Source organism: Eumetopias jubatus, unplaced genomic scaffold (genome assembly GCF_037043125.1).
Source record: "Eumetopias jubatus isolate StellerSeaLion01/CBP00866 unplaced genomic scaffold, mEumJub1_p1.0 scaffold_6, whole genome shotgun sequence".
Classification (NCBI taxonomy): Eukaryota; Metazoa; Chordata; class Mammalia; order Carnivora; family Otariidae; genus Eumetopias; species Eumetopias jubatus.
In genome coordinates this window covers 40,240,651-40,255,337 of record NW_028274812.1, presented here as the reverse complement: position 1 = coordinate 40,255,337, position 14,687 = coordinate 40,240,651, and the positions used below count along the sequence as shown (strand labels likewise).

Below are 14,687 nucleotides of genomic sequence, written 5' to 3'. Positions count from 1 at the left end.
TCCCCAACACCTCCAAATGTGACCTGATACGGATATAGGGTCTTTACAGGTATAATTAGTTAAGATGTAGTCATATGGGAGTAGGCTGGGTCCTTAGTCTAATATGACTGGTGTTCTTACAAGAAGAGGAGAAAAGACAGAGATAGAGACACAAAGGAGGAAGATGTCCATGGAATGATAGAGGCTGAGATCGGAACACTGCAATTTCAGGCCAAGGAACACCAAGGATGGCTCACAAACACCTGAAGCCAGAGGAGGCAGGGAAAGGTTCTTCCCTCTGGTTTTAAGGGAATCATGGCCCTGCTGATACCTTCATTTGAGACTTCCACCTTCCCGAACTGTGAGATAATAAATTTCTGCTGTCCTAAAATACACAGGTTGTGGTATTTTATTACAGCAGCCCTATCACACTAATAGTTGGGAAACATGAACCAAAGTTTTAACTGTTTTGAGAATCAGATTTCTGTGTGTTCTTTTTAAAAAGTTTCTGCTGCATCCTGCAGCCCTCAGAAATATTCATCTCACTCAGGTGCTCCCCAAAAAGCAGAAGAATGAGAAGAGCTGTTTTTCTGACAGGATGTCTGTGTCCTATAGTAATCAGCAAAAATAGGGGTTTTGTGGGACTCAACTCAATTAGTCAATTGCTTCTTCTGAACCAGATCAATTTCTCTCTCTGCAGTTTCTCCTTTGTAAGTAGAATTTTTTCTAGGAACAGGTGGTATGGATAAATATGCATTATGTTTGTCTTATTTTAAAAAGTTGATAAAGGATAACATTTTTGTATAATATTTGCACTAGGACACAACATTGGCAAAGAGTAATATGCTACTCATTATAAATATGGAATGCAAGTATGAATCTATACATAAAATACACATACCTGGTTTCTCTTCTTTTTTTACTTGTGGCTCTAAAAATATAGGTGAACATTAATAATGATGATTATATAAAGATATTTTTTCTGTACTCATGCATATTTCTTTACATATTATTCATTGTTTTTTAATCTGCCACATTAATTTTCTTCTTTTTAATGAATGCAACAGATTGATACAAACAAATAAAGGTTCCTTATTATCAATCACAGTAAGAATTATTTTGAGATAAAATGAAAATGTGAATTAAGATTTTAGGAGAAGTTAACAAAAGGTATTGGTTTGTACCTTCAGTGAACAAAAGTTGAAGAAAAATTTTAGCATAGCGTATTCTCAGAAACACAAAGGATATTAGAAATACTAAAGATATTAGAAATATGAGGATTTTAAGCACATTGTCTACACAAAATAGTTAAGCCTTTGACTTTAAGCAAAATATTCAACTATGAAATCAGAGGATGAGTAAAAGCATGTGTTTAAGATTCGTTTTATTTATTTGTTTTTTGGCATGCATATAACATACGTGGAGGCTTAGGCTTGACTTCTTTGCCTAGAAAAAGTTTAAAAATGATTAAAGACCACGTCAGTAAATTGTTATTGAATTGACATTGACTGTGATAGAATATTACATATTTGAAAATCAAAATAAAACAATAAACTCCAACTATTGTACTTTATTTAAGTTCTACAGGATATGTAATTTAATGTCCACACAAAATCACTAATTAAAAAAATCATTTTTAAATAATAAAACTCTTAGTTTAATTTTATTGCACCATTACAAATAATTTGCTCGCAAACTCTTATGTGCAATGTTAAGTTTTAGGTCTAATATTAAGATAAAACACATAATTTTATTTTGAGAAATTACTTCTAACCCTTTATTGTTGAAGATAAAAAAATATAAGACATACTGTTTTCTTTTCCATTAATATTATTAATGTTATCTGTCCCAGTATAATATATTAAAAATGATGGCTACTGAATTTGAAACTCCAGATGACTAGAAATATATGCTTTTATTGCTTTTTGGATCCCTAGTAAGGACTGGCAAATTTTTTATGAAAGATCAGTGTATATTTTTGACTTTAGGCCATATGATCTCATTCACAACTATTCAGCTATTCTGTTGTAACAAAGAAACAACCAACAACAATATGTAAATGAATAGGCATGACTGTGTTCCAATAAAACTTTATTTACAGAAAAGACTGGTGGTCACTCTGTAGGCCATTGTTTGTCAAACTCCGCCTTCTCCATAATCAGTTTTAATTTTCTTTATTTTTTATCTCAACAAAGATTTCAACAGTAAACAAAAGCATCTTCCTTTGATTCTGTATTCCCTTATAAATATCATCCAGTACCTTTCAATCATTATTCAACTCAGCTTCCTGGGAATGTCATCTTTACTTGCTTTTTCTTTTTCCTGACTCCCATTTAATTATTAATTCACTAAAATCTAGCTTCTATTTCCACCATTTTATTTATCAGGTCTCTTTGGTCACCAATCCCCCCCCTACATGCACACACTTGCTAATACTAATAGATAAAACTAACTAGATCAATTACTTTTTCCTTTTCAAATTCCCACTCACTTGACTTCTTGTGATTAGTCCTCACACTTAAAACTATAGAAAGCAGATAAAATATGTAAAACACTGGCTTTAAAGATATTGGACATAGACAACAAAGGACAGTGATTTCTAAGTGATGGAAAATAAATGAGCTGTGTCCTATGATTGTCCCAGCTTAATGCCTTAAGAGAATTATAAGGCCTTAGTGCAGGAATGGAGCTGAATTGATGAGATGGAGCTGGGAGTCTGGAAAGGCCAAGACAGCTAGAGATCACAGGTCAGTGTCATGTAAAGTAGAGAGCTGCAGAGAAAAGAAGAAAGAGAGAGAGAAAAAGAGATAAAGAAAGTTCTGGGGGGATTCAGGGACGGCCCCCTTAAATCTTCAGATGAGCACTAACCAGCATAGCCTTACAAGGAAACTACCTGAGGCCAGGGAAAGAAACAATGGAAACAATACTGTAGTTCTTTATAGTAAGCATTGAAATTGGGGACTGTCAATCTTCCAAGTTTGATCTCGATCTGCAGTATTGTGTTGGCTGCTGTGAGTTTTTTGTTTTTTTTTCCATTCCACATAAATTTTAGAATCAGTTTGTCAACATTCACAAAATAACTTGCCGGGATTTTGATGGAAATTGTACTGAACCTATAGACCAAGTTGGGAGCAACTGACATCTTAACAACACTGAATTTTCTGCTTCCCAAACACGCGATCTTTCACCTTTTATGTAGAGATTTTGATTTTTTTATTATTTTTCATAGGATTTTTTTCCCTTCACTTTTTATTTGGTTACCTTCTACTTAGGGCTCAGCTCAACCATCTCCTCTTCAGAAAGCCTTTTATCTAAGGTGGTTGGGCTGCATTCCCCCTTTATGCACCAATATTATTTTTTAGATCTTTTGATAATTGTTAATCACAATCTACTATAAATATTAACTTGAATGAATACCTTCCCTTCTAGACTGAGATATCTGAAAACAACGTTTATCCATCACTGAATCCAGGGAACTGGTGCAATACCTAATACATGATTACATAATATGCATTCAATTACAGTTTGTTCATTAGGTAAATAAATGAAACAATTAATGAGAACACGAGAAGGTAAGTAAATGGAGAAATGAGTCAAGAAAAATGAAGTTAGGAAAATGTATGAATTCAGGAATTACATTAGAACACAAAATGCATGTTAAAATTATTACATACTTCCTTTGACTTGGCATGACAATCCAGCTCTCAGCTTTCTAGTGCTTAGGCAAGGATAAAAAGTGCAGTCATTTATAAAATTCAAAATGTTTTAAAATATGAATAAGTTTTTAAAGAGAATTCCTGGCATAGCAATTCCTGGTACTGTTATCTAAGATAAATTTGTTTTCTGTGTTCTCAGGGGGATAAAATAGTATAATGTAGTATAATGTAATAAATAACATCTTTAAAAAATCCCTACCATAAATATGTAACAGTTTTTACAGGATTCCATCCCCTGCTCTCACCATGGACCAATTATACTATACCAAGCCCAGTCTGATAAGAATGTTATTTTGGGCCCAATCAGTGTGGCTCAAGTGTACAGCTATGTACTCTGCCTAAATATAAGGATAAAAGCAAAGTTACAGGAGACTCTCCGTAGTGGCATTTGGAATACTGAATGGTCATGTTTCTTTCTGAGAATCTACTAAATCTATTGACATAAGCCTAAGAAACATGCATGAATACACATTAAAAACACAAACACACACAAATTGTGTCCAAATATAAGATTGTTCAATTTTGTCCTTGATGGCAAGCTAAATTAAGAAAATCTTGACTTGAAAGTTCTACTCATTTCTACAATCAGGTTGTGATAAATACTGCACAACTATTTTATTTCCATGAAGCTGTTTAATTATGAAATCAGGATTTCAGGGTTGGTTTTTTAAAAATATTCTATTTATTTATTATTTATTTATTTATTTGAGAGAGAGAGAGATCACAAGCAGGGGGGAGGGGCAGAGGGACAAGCAGACTCCCCAATGAATGGGGAGCCTGATGCAGTACTCGATCCCAGGCACCCATGACCTGAGCTGAAGGCAGACACTTAACTGACTGAGCCACCCAGGTGCCCTCAGGGTTGGTTTTTACATGCTCTCTCCCATATATATTTATTTCCAAGTCCATTTCAGTTGCAGCCTATATTATCTCTCTAATTATTCTGCTCTTCTCTTTACATTCTGCCTTTTGGATTTGATTGTGTCCCCCCAAAAGTTATGTTGAAGTCCTAAGGCTCAGTACCTTGTGAGTGTGACCTTATTTGGAGATAGGGTTTTGCAGATATAATTAAGATGAGGTCATTAAGTAGGGTGACTCCTAATCTAATATGACTGGAGTCCTTATAAGGGAAGGAGAAGAGACACAGTAACAGACATGCATAGAGAGAGGGACGATAATGTGAAGACATACAGGGAGAATACCATGTGATGACAGAGGCGGAGATTTGAATGATGTTTCTACAAGCCAAAGAACACCAAGGTCGGCCGACAATTCCAGAAGCTAAGGGAAATGTATGGAACAGATTCTCCTCCAAACCTTCAAAGAGATCATGGCCCTGCCTACACTTCGTTTTTGGACTTCTGTCTCTAGAATAATGAGAGAATAAATTTCTGTTATTTCAAGCCACGCGGTTTGTGGTGCTTGTTACCACAGCCCTAGGAAACAAATACTCTACACCAGTACTTTAGTCCAGCCCACCACTGCTTCTCCCCGTAGTTACCATGAACATCCAACCTCGTCATGAAAACATAGGCTTTCTCCCCTCACTCTTCTTTCAACTTCATAGCCAGAGAGATATTCTAGAATGCATGTACAATCATTTCACATATCACAGCTCAGCCTAAAGCATGGACCGTCTTTGTGAACTCCAACTGCCTCTGCCTGGTCTGTGAGGTTTTTAATGAATCAAATTGCTGCATCTCATTACCCTCTTCTCTCTCTCTTCACTGTTTTGTACTCTGTATTCAAGCCATGCTGAAGTATTTTATTTCTAAACACTAACTTAAGGTGTCATTTGTCTCTGGACTATCTTATATATTGATCTCCCTATCTAGAACATTCCTCCTCTTTTTAATCTGGCTGAATATCATTTATTATTCAGATATATCATCCAAAAAAATAAGCTATTGTAGATAGCTTCCCTTAATCCCTCAGACTGAGTTGGGTGCACCTTTCATATTCCAATAGTATTCCCTCTCTTTATATATATATTCTAGCAGTAATAGTACTATATTGACGCGTGTTTACTTGATTATCTCCTCCAATATCCTCTTACTTCCATATAAGCAAGAATTGTAGTGCTTCCAAAGCTTAGCATGGTTCCTGACATATTGGAATTTATCAATAAATGTATGTTGACAAAATTAAATGAATATCTACTATGCAAATATGTTATACCAGCAATTGAGTGCAAATCGGGACTGGAAGCCTCTCACCAGAAGCCTGCTGGGGTAGATGCCTCACTATAAGGCTATGAGACCATTGTTGCTGCCAGGTTAGAGGCTGACGTAGGGAAGGACCATTATTGTGCTCCAAATGAATAAATTAGCTAAGGGAACAAAGTTACACTTTCTAGCAAAGATACCTTAAAGTCGAAAAAAAAAGAACTGGATATAACCAAATGTTCAGTCCATAAAGTCCCAATAAATGGAATTTTTAAATTTAAGTCACACTTCATTTGACATTCTCATCAAGATTAACTTGTTACTTCTAACTAATTGAGGTGAATGCAGTAAAGGTTATGTACTGGTAATCCTTTTAAATATTGTATGGGATGTGAATAAGAAATTTTAAATTATTCATGCAATGATTAGGTAACAGTTCCAATTGCCCCGATATCAAATTCTAGGTCATGACCCTAGGACTATGTTATCTTCAAGAGTCACATATATTTTCTACAATGAAGAACAAGTATGCCTTGCTCAATGGGTATCAATTCTTTAAGATACAGATAAAAACAAAACAACAAATAACAAAAACAAAGAAAAGAGAGCAATACACATCCCTGTGTTATGCCATTGGATGTTATATTTTTTGATGTATCTATTATTTGATCAGAAATAAATTATTTATGACACGGTAATATATTATTATCTAACATACCAATAAATTATTTGTACAGATTTTTGACTCTCAAAGAAATATTAACAGTCAGGTTTTCTGTATGCATCAATAGCCAAAGTCTATATTGAATATAGATCTATATAGCTTGGTGTAATAAGAATTCTGGCCCAAGAAATTGTTAATGTGAATAATGTCAATAAAGGCTTTTAAATAATCTGCTTTATAACAAATTTTCATGTTGATTAATTATTTTTTTTAAAGATTTTATTTTTTTATTTGTCAGAGAGTGAGTGAGAGCACAAGCAGGGGGAGCGGCAGGCTGAGGGAGAAGCAGGCTCCTTGCTGAGCTAGGAGCCTGATGTGGGACTCGATCCCAGGACCCTGGGATCAGGACCTGAGCTGAAGGCAGACACTTAACTGACTGAGCCACCCAGGTGTCCCGTGTTGATTAATTACTTAACATTGATCAATAATGGAATAATTTCATTTAATGATCTTTTTTTTTAAAGATTTTATTTATTTATTTTTTGACAGAGGGAGAGAGGGAGAGAGCACAAGCAGGGAGAGCGGCAGGCAGAGGGAGAGGGAGAAGCAGACTCCCAGCCAAGCAGGGAGCCAGATGCAGAGGTTGATCCCACGGCCTTTGGGCTCATGACCTAAGCCAAAGGCAGACGCTTAACTGACTGAGCCACCCAGGGACCCATATAATGATCTTTCTAATTCACATATCCATAAATACCTTTAACATATTTTAAATATATATTTATCAAATTACTATCTTAATTCATTAATGAAGTAGCTTTATCTGTGCACTGTTTATCTTAAACTCTCTAACCACCTCTACAATATGATAGATATACAACAGAACCAATCAAAGGTGTCCTAATGCCTGCTCATTATGAGGTCATTTAGACTGTAAATTTCAAAACTAAGAAAAGTAAAATTCACAAGCAGAAGTAGGAAACTGAATTTTCATGAATTTATTCAAAAAATTCATAATTTGATTAATAGCATAGAAACTTCCTCATTATTGGCTCCAATGAGCAAATTAGTTCCCTCCATATGGATTTATTATACTTTAATTTAGTCAAGACAATTCAGATGAATATCATAACATTTGAATGTTGTAAAATGCTTAAATGTAGCATTATTTTAGGCATATAATACATATGAGGACCTTGGAGAATTTTTACTTAGATAATCTAATAGAGTATCATTAAATAAGACCATTAAATTTCAATAGATGATAAGAATTTGATATAAAACCAGTAGGATCTTATAAATTTTACAACATATAATGAGAGAATTTTAAAACTGGAGGGATCTTAGAAATCATCTCGAATATTTTCTTGTTTTCCAAAATAAACACACCAGGCTTCACAAACGATCCAGGGTATATGTGTGTTATGTTTCTGTGCATTTTCCCTCTGAGATATCCTTGTCAGTCAGTTACCTCCTGTGTTTTTGAAAACTGCCATTCTGGTAGGTATGAGGTGATGTCTCATTGTGGTTGTGATGTGCATTTTCCCGCTGATTAATGATGATGAGCATCTTTTCATATACCAGGTGGTCATTTGTATGTCTTTAGAAAAAACATCTGTTCATGTCCTCTGCTCATTTTTAAACTGGATTACTTGGTTTTTGTGATAGAGTATATTAGTTCCTTATATATTTTGGGTAGTAACCCCTTATTAGACAGATGGTTTGCAAATATTTTTCCCCATTCCATAGGTTGTCTTTTCATTTGTTGATTATTTCCTTTGAGATTTGGAAGCTTTTTAGTTTGATGTAATCTAATTTATTTTTGCTTTTGTCATTAGTGCTATTGGTATCATATCCAAAAATCATTGCCAAAATCAATGTCAAGGAGTTTTTCCCTATCTTTTCTTCTAGGAGTTTTACAGTTTGGGGTCTTGCATTTTAGTCTCTAATGTATTTCTAGTTAATTTTTGTGAATGGTGTAAGCCAGGGGTCCAATTTAATTCTTTTGGATGTGAATATCCAGTTTTTCAGCACTATTAATTGAAGAGGGTATCCTTTCTCATTGAGAATTTTTTTTCTCATTGAGAATTTTTTTTTTCTCATTGAGAATTCTTGGCATCTTTGTCAAATATTATTGGACTGGATATGCATGGGTTTATTTCTGGCTCTTGGTTCTGTTTCATTGGTGTCCTCTATGTCTGTTTTTATGCCAGTACCATACTGTTTTAATTACTACAGCTTTGTTACAAAATTTAAAATCAGGAAGTATAATGCCTCCAGCTTTGTTCTTTCGCAGGATTGCTTTGGCTATTTAGGGTCTTCTGTGGTTTTATATTAACTCTAGTATTTCTTTTTGTTTTTGTAAAAAGTGCCATTGGAATTTTGAAAGGGATTGCAGTAAGTCTAAAGAGGGCTTTGAGTAGTATGAACATTTTAATAATATTAATTCTTCCAATCCATGTACATGGGGTATCTTTCCATATATTTATAACTTCTTCAATTTCATTCATCAATGTCTTATAATTTTCAGTATACAGATATTTTACCTCATAAGATAAAATTATTCCTTTTACCCCCTTCAGAAATGACAACTTTATCATTATATGGCCTTCTTGTTTTTCTTATATTTTCTTAGTCTATTTTGCCTAAGCATACCTACCTTTGGTCTCTTTTGGTTTCCATTTATTTGAAGTATCTTTTTCCACTCTTACACTTTGAACTTACCTGTGTCTTTAATGCTGAAGTGAGTCTCTTGTTGGCAGCATATAGCTGGGTTATATTTGTTTGTTGTTGTTGTTGTTTTTTTACCCATTCAGATACTCTTTGCCTTTTGAATAAGGAATTTAATCCATCTCCATTTAAAGTAATTATTGATAAGTAAGGACTTAGGAATGCCATATTTTTGCTTTCTGTCTTTTTTGTACTTCCTTTGTTTCTTGCTTGCTTGCTTATTGTCACTCTGTGAATTGATGATTTTCTGTAGTGGTATGCTTTGATTCTCTTCTATTTATCTTCTCAGGTATTTCCTGTAGTGTTTTGCCTTGTGGTTACTTACCATGGGGCTTCTGTAAAATATCTTATAAACATAACAGTCTTTTAAAAAGTGATAAGAGCTTGCCTGCAATTGTATATAAAAACTCTACCTTTTTATTCCCATCCCTGTATTTCATGTTTTTGTTGTCACACAATTTACCTTTTTTTATATTGTGTATCCATTAAAAAGTTATTATAACTATAGCTGTTTTAATACTTTTGTCCTTTAACCTTTATACAATAGTTAAGTGATTAACACACCACCATTTTATAGTATTCGGGTATTTAGATTTTGACTATATAGTTACTTTTACCAGTATGTTTTATATTTTCATATGTTTTCATGCTACTAATTAGCATCCTTTAATTTCAGCTTGAATACCTCCCTTCAGCGTTTCTTGTAAGGCAGGCTTAGTGGAGATAAACTCCCTCAGTTTGCTTGGGTTTTTTTTTTGTTTGTTTGGGTTTTTTCTGGAAAGTCTTTATCTCTTCTTCATTTCTGAAAGACAACCTTGCCAGGCAAAGTTATAAGTGGTTGGCAGTTGTTTTTCTCTTAGCACTTTGAATAAATTATCTCACTCCTGGCCTGCAAGGTTTCTTCTGAGAAATCTGCTGATAGATATAGAGGAGCTCTCTTATATATAAATAATTTTTTTCTTTTTCTGCTTTTAAAATTCTCTTTGTCTTTGATTTCAGACAATTACATTATAAGGTGTCTTGGAGAAGATTGTTTTGGGTGGAAATTGGGTGACCTATTAGCTTCATGAACTTGAATGGCCAAATTTCTCTCCAGACTGGTGATATTTTCAGCCATTATTTCTTTAAATAAACTTTTGTCCTTCTTCCTCTCTTCTCCTGAGACTCCAGTAATGCATAGATTGTTTCTTTTAATAGTATTCCACTCTTCGCTTAGGCTCTCTTCACTGTTTTTCATTCTCATTTCTTTTTGCTCATCTGAATGGATGATTGCAAATAACTCGTTTTCTAATTCATTAATTCCTTCTTCTGTTTGGTCGAATCTGTTATTGAAGCTCTGTCCTGAGTGCTTCAGTTTAGTCACTGTTTTCTTCAACTCCAGGATTTCTGTTTGTTTGTTTTTTATAGTGGTTTCTATTTCTTTCTTGAACTTCTCATTTTGTTCATGTACTGTTTTCCTAATTTCATTTCGTTGTCTCTGTAATTTGTTGTAATTCACTGAATTTCTTTAAGAGGATTGTTCTAAATTCTTTGTCAGATAGTTCATATATCTCCATTCCTTAGAGTCAGTCATGGAAGCTTTATTAGTTTCTTTTGGTGGTGTCATATTCCATTGATTATTTATGATCCTTCTGTCTCTATGTTGGTATGTGCATATTTGGGCAAGAAGATACCTATTCCAATCTTTACATACTGGCTTCAGCAGGCAAAGCTTCTCACCAGTCAGCTCATCCAGAGATTCTGGGTATGCCATCTCATGATGTCCATGGTCAGGATTACTGCTGGAGTCTTTGGACAGGCAGATCTGGTACCTGGGTCAGCAGGTGGGCAGGCCTTGTGTTTGGGTCCATCGGGAATAGCTTGGTGCCTGGATTTTCAGCGGCCTGACTATGTGCCAGGGACCACTGGGGTGGGCCTGGCATCTATGTCTTGGGGGCTGGCCCAGTGCTGGGACAGTTTGGGAGTCTGGTTTCACAGGAACCAGCCTAGAGGCTGGGGCCATGTGAGCTGGCCTGGTCCTGGGGCAGGACAGGAGCCTAGGTTTGTGGGAGCCAGTCCAAAATCTGAAACCTCAGAAAGTCACCAAAAATGACCTGGTGCTGAGGCAGGGCCAGAACTTGGGGTTACAGGAGCCCAGTTAGAGCCTGGGTCTATTGGGGTTTGCCTGGCTTGGGATCAGGCTAGGAGTCTTGGTCCATGGGAAACTGCTTAGAGCCTGAGGCTGCAAGGGCCAGCCTGTGCTGGGGGAGTTGGCTGGTGCTGGGATGGGCCAGCAGCAGATTCATGGGAACCTGCTAGGAATCTTTTGCCATGGTTGCTGCCTGAGGCTGTGGGAGCTGGTCAGTGCCAGGGTGGGCTGGGAGCCTAGTACCATGGGAGCCACCTAGGACCTTGAAAATCAGCCTGGTGCTGGCACAGGCCAATGCCGGTGTCTGTAGTGAAGTTGAGTACTCTCTTCACTCTCCTTCTTCCACAGGGAGGGTGTCTCTTTCTGTGCTAAGCTGCCCAGGTAAGGAAGAGGGGGTGGGGTGCTATATTTCTCACCTAGAATCCTTAGCTCTTGTGAAAGTATTTTTGTGTATAGACAGTTTTCAAATTGATGTTTTGGGAAGGGAATGGACACCAGAAATTTCTACACCACCATCTTGCTGATATTATCCCCACATGTTCCTTAGCTCTTTTAGATTCTCAGATTCATAATCTCATACATTCAGTTAAGAGATGATATTGTACCAGTTTAAAATCTGATGAAGCTCCTCAGGAAAACACATCTGCAGATATATGAATGAATAAAAGACATGTGTATATCTATTTATACATGGTCTAAGCCTATATATTCCCTAAGGTCCACATTTAGACAACAATAAGTGTAAGGACAGTGTAACTTTTTTGTTGGAGGAGAATTCTATAAGGCAGTGGTTCTCAAGCAATAATATAACCTGGGAACTTATTAGAAATGTACATGCTTGGGGCACCTGAATAGCTCAGATGGTTAAGCATCTTCCTTTGGCTCAGGTCATGATCCCAGGGTCCTGGGATCAAGCCCCATAACGGGCTCCTGGCTCAGCGGGGAGCCAGCTTCTTCCTCTCCCTCCGCCTCTCCCCCTCCTCATGCTCTCTCTCTCTCTCTCTCTCTCTCTCTCTCTGTATCTCTATGTCTCAAATGAATAAATAAAATCTTAAAAAAAAAAAAGGAATGTACATGCTGAACCCCAGGGATGGAGGTCATCCCTGACCTCCAGAATCATAAACTCTGGGGGTGAGCTCAGCCCTCCAGGTATATCAGACACACTTTGAGGTTTGAAAGTCACTGTTTGATAACCATGGGTACATTTGTTAATAGTATTCATTTAACAAAATCTATGGCTTTTTTTTTTGCAATTTTGAATTCCAGCTAATTGTGTATGTCATATTTCAGCACATTAAGCTTAATTAGAGTCAAAGAGAAAGGTTTCAATCTACTGAGACATAAATGGATAAAGCTAGAAACAGAACATGCTTATGATGATTCCAGTGTGTCAACTTTTCAATATATATGACAGCAATATTTTATTCAGATGTTTGTGATTGAGATCTATAAAGGATGTGATATGAAATCAAATTCATATAATGGAAGATTTTTTTATTTTTACAAAGGAAAACAAATCATTGTAATTCTGATGTTTTCATGGAGATAGTAACTGGCTCCATATCACAGAATATGTTTCAAATAGTAAGAATCAATATAACAGGTATCTACATACATATATTTGTTTATTTTATTTACAGGAATTTTAACTTTCTTATATTTTAATTATAGTTTTTATATTTTTGTATTTTCTATATTTCTTGAATTTTATTAAAAACAAATGAAATTATTAATGTAATATTTCCCATTTCTACTTCTAGTATGCATTGACTTAAACAAAAAATGGTCATATTCAATGAATAAAAAAAGAGATAAAAGGAAAGAATGAGTCAAAAATATTTTGAAATATTAGACACATGAATGATAGAAATCATAGCAGTTTAAAATTACATAAAAGAATAAATAGCATGTCTACATCTACTTGTACTAAGGAAATTTTTTAAGTAACACCTGACAAAAAATAATAAAATCTTGACCTGGTATAATCAGGGACTATAAATATGTAGTGTGCTAGGACAAGCAATAGTTAAGAGGTCTTATGGGTTGGGTTTTGTTCTCACTCAAACACTCATTTGCTTGAGTATTTGAGTGGCTTTGACATGGTCATTTAACTTGCTTGGTTTTTCATTTACAAAAAGAAAAGAAATGGAGGCAGTTAGATTGATGGTTTCTAAGATTTCATCCAGGTAGACTGATATAATTATGTTAAATATTAATTTAAATATAAATAGTAAATCATTTACAAAGGTGACATAATTTAGATAATCAACCTGAAAAGTTGCAGCATTAATTTCTTGTGGGCTTATTGCTCTTTAGTAAATCTGTTTGCTCAATTCCTAATAGATTTTCTGCTGTTAGAAGCATGTTTAAGTCTAAGGACAGAAGAACAAACCTTGTTTCTAAGACTGGTGAGTCTGTTCCAGATATAATATATCTATTTACACAACTATTTAGTACAGAGCAGAAATTGGCTTTGCTGTAGATTTACATCTTAACCAGAAAGAACTATTAGACAGGCTCTTTACCTTTTAAATTGACTTGAAGATTAATATCCAAACTTTGTACCATATATAATGAATAAGCAAGCCATTTGGAGGAGGCAAGAGAATATCATAAGGACTTTTATGGGATGTTTGAACCAGTTCAGAAACCTTATTACATTTTACTAGAAGCCATTGTTACTCAGCTACATGTTTTATGAGGTTTTATAATCTTTTAATTAACAAAATTAAAATGGAAGAAGTTTAAACATTAAATATGTAAAATATAAAACTCTAAAAGGAATTGCTGTCTGACTTGTATATGAATTTGAGTAAATATTCTTCTTTTATCTGTGGATGTGTCTACATTAGAGGCAATCTTTTTTTATCAAATGTACTATATAAAGTTATTTGGTTGAAACAATACCATATTATCATTTATCTAATGTTTACAAATATATGTTTAGAGATTTAATGTAAAATTGTGTGAAGGTTAGCATCATTTATGTAGTGCTACAAATCAAAAAAAGAAATTACAAATAATGCTTTGAAAATTGCCCTTTAATCTTCTAAAAGAACTTGATAAGCAAGAATTGCCTCTGACAATTGGAACTAAATTTCTGGAAGAATTTTTAGCTTATGTTAGGATTTATAGAAATGCCCTCTGGTGGTAAGAAGTAAAAATATTGTTCATGGTGTCCTTTAATTTTAAAAGCAGCAGTATTTGACAGTATATGGAGATAGAGCTTAGAAAGTTCTTTAAGGTTTACCATATTAAGATCTATGGTAATATGGCCTCCTAGATACACGAACCCAGGGACATTCAAA

General features: G+C 34.9%; 1 protein-coding gene across 1 annotated transcript in view; it reads right to left on the bottom strand.

Annotated features, from left to right (window-relative positions):
* The window catches only part of TRDN (triadin), a 327,015-nt gene that overhangs the window by 43,486 nt on the left and 268,842 nt on the right, over window positions 1-14,687 (bottom strand). The window contains exons 25-26 of the mRNA XM_088023743.1: window positions 1,399-1,425; window positions 881-910 (exon numbers count right to left, since the gene is read on the bottom strand). Of these exons, the coding sequence (XP_087879869.1) occupies window positions 881-910; window positions 1,399-1,425 (57 nt within the window). The remainder of the gene's footprint in view (window positions 1-880; window positions 911-1,398; window positions 1,426-14,687) is intronic.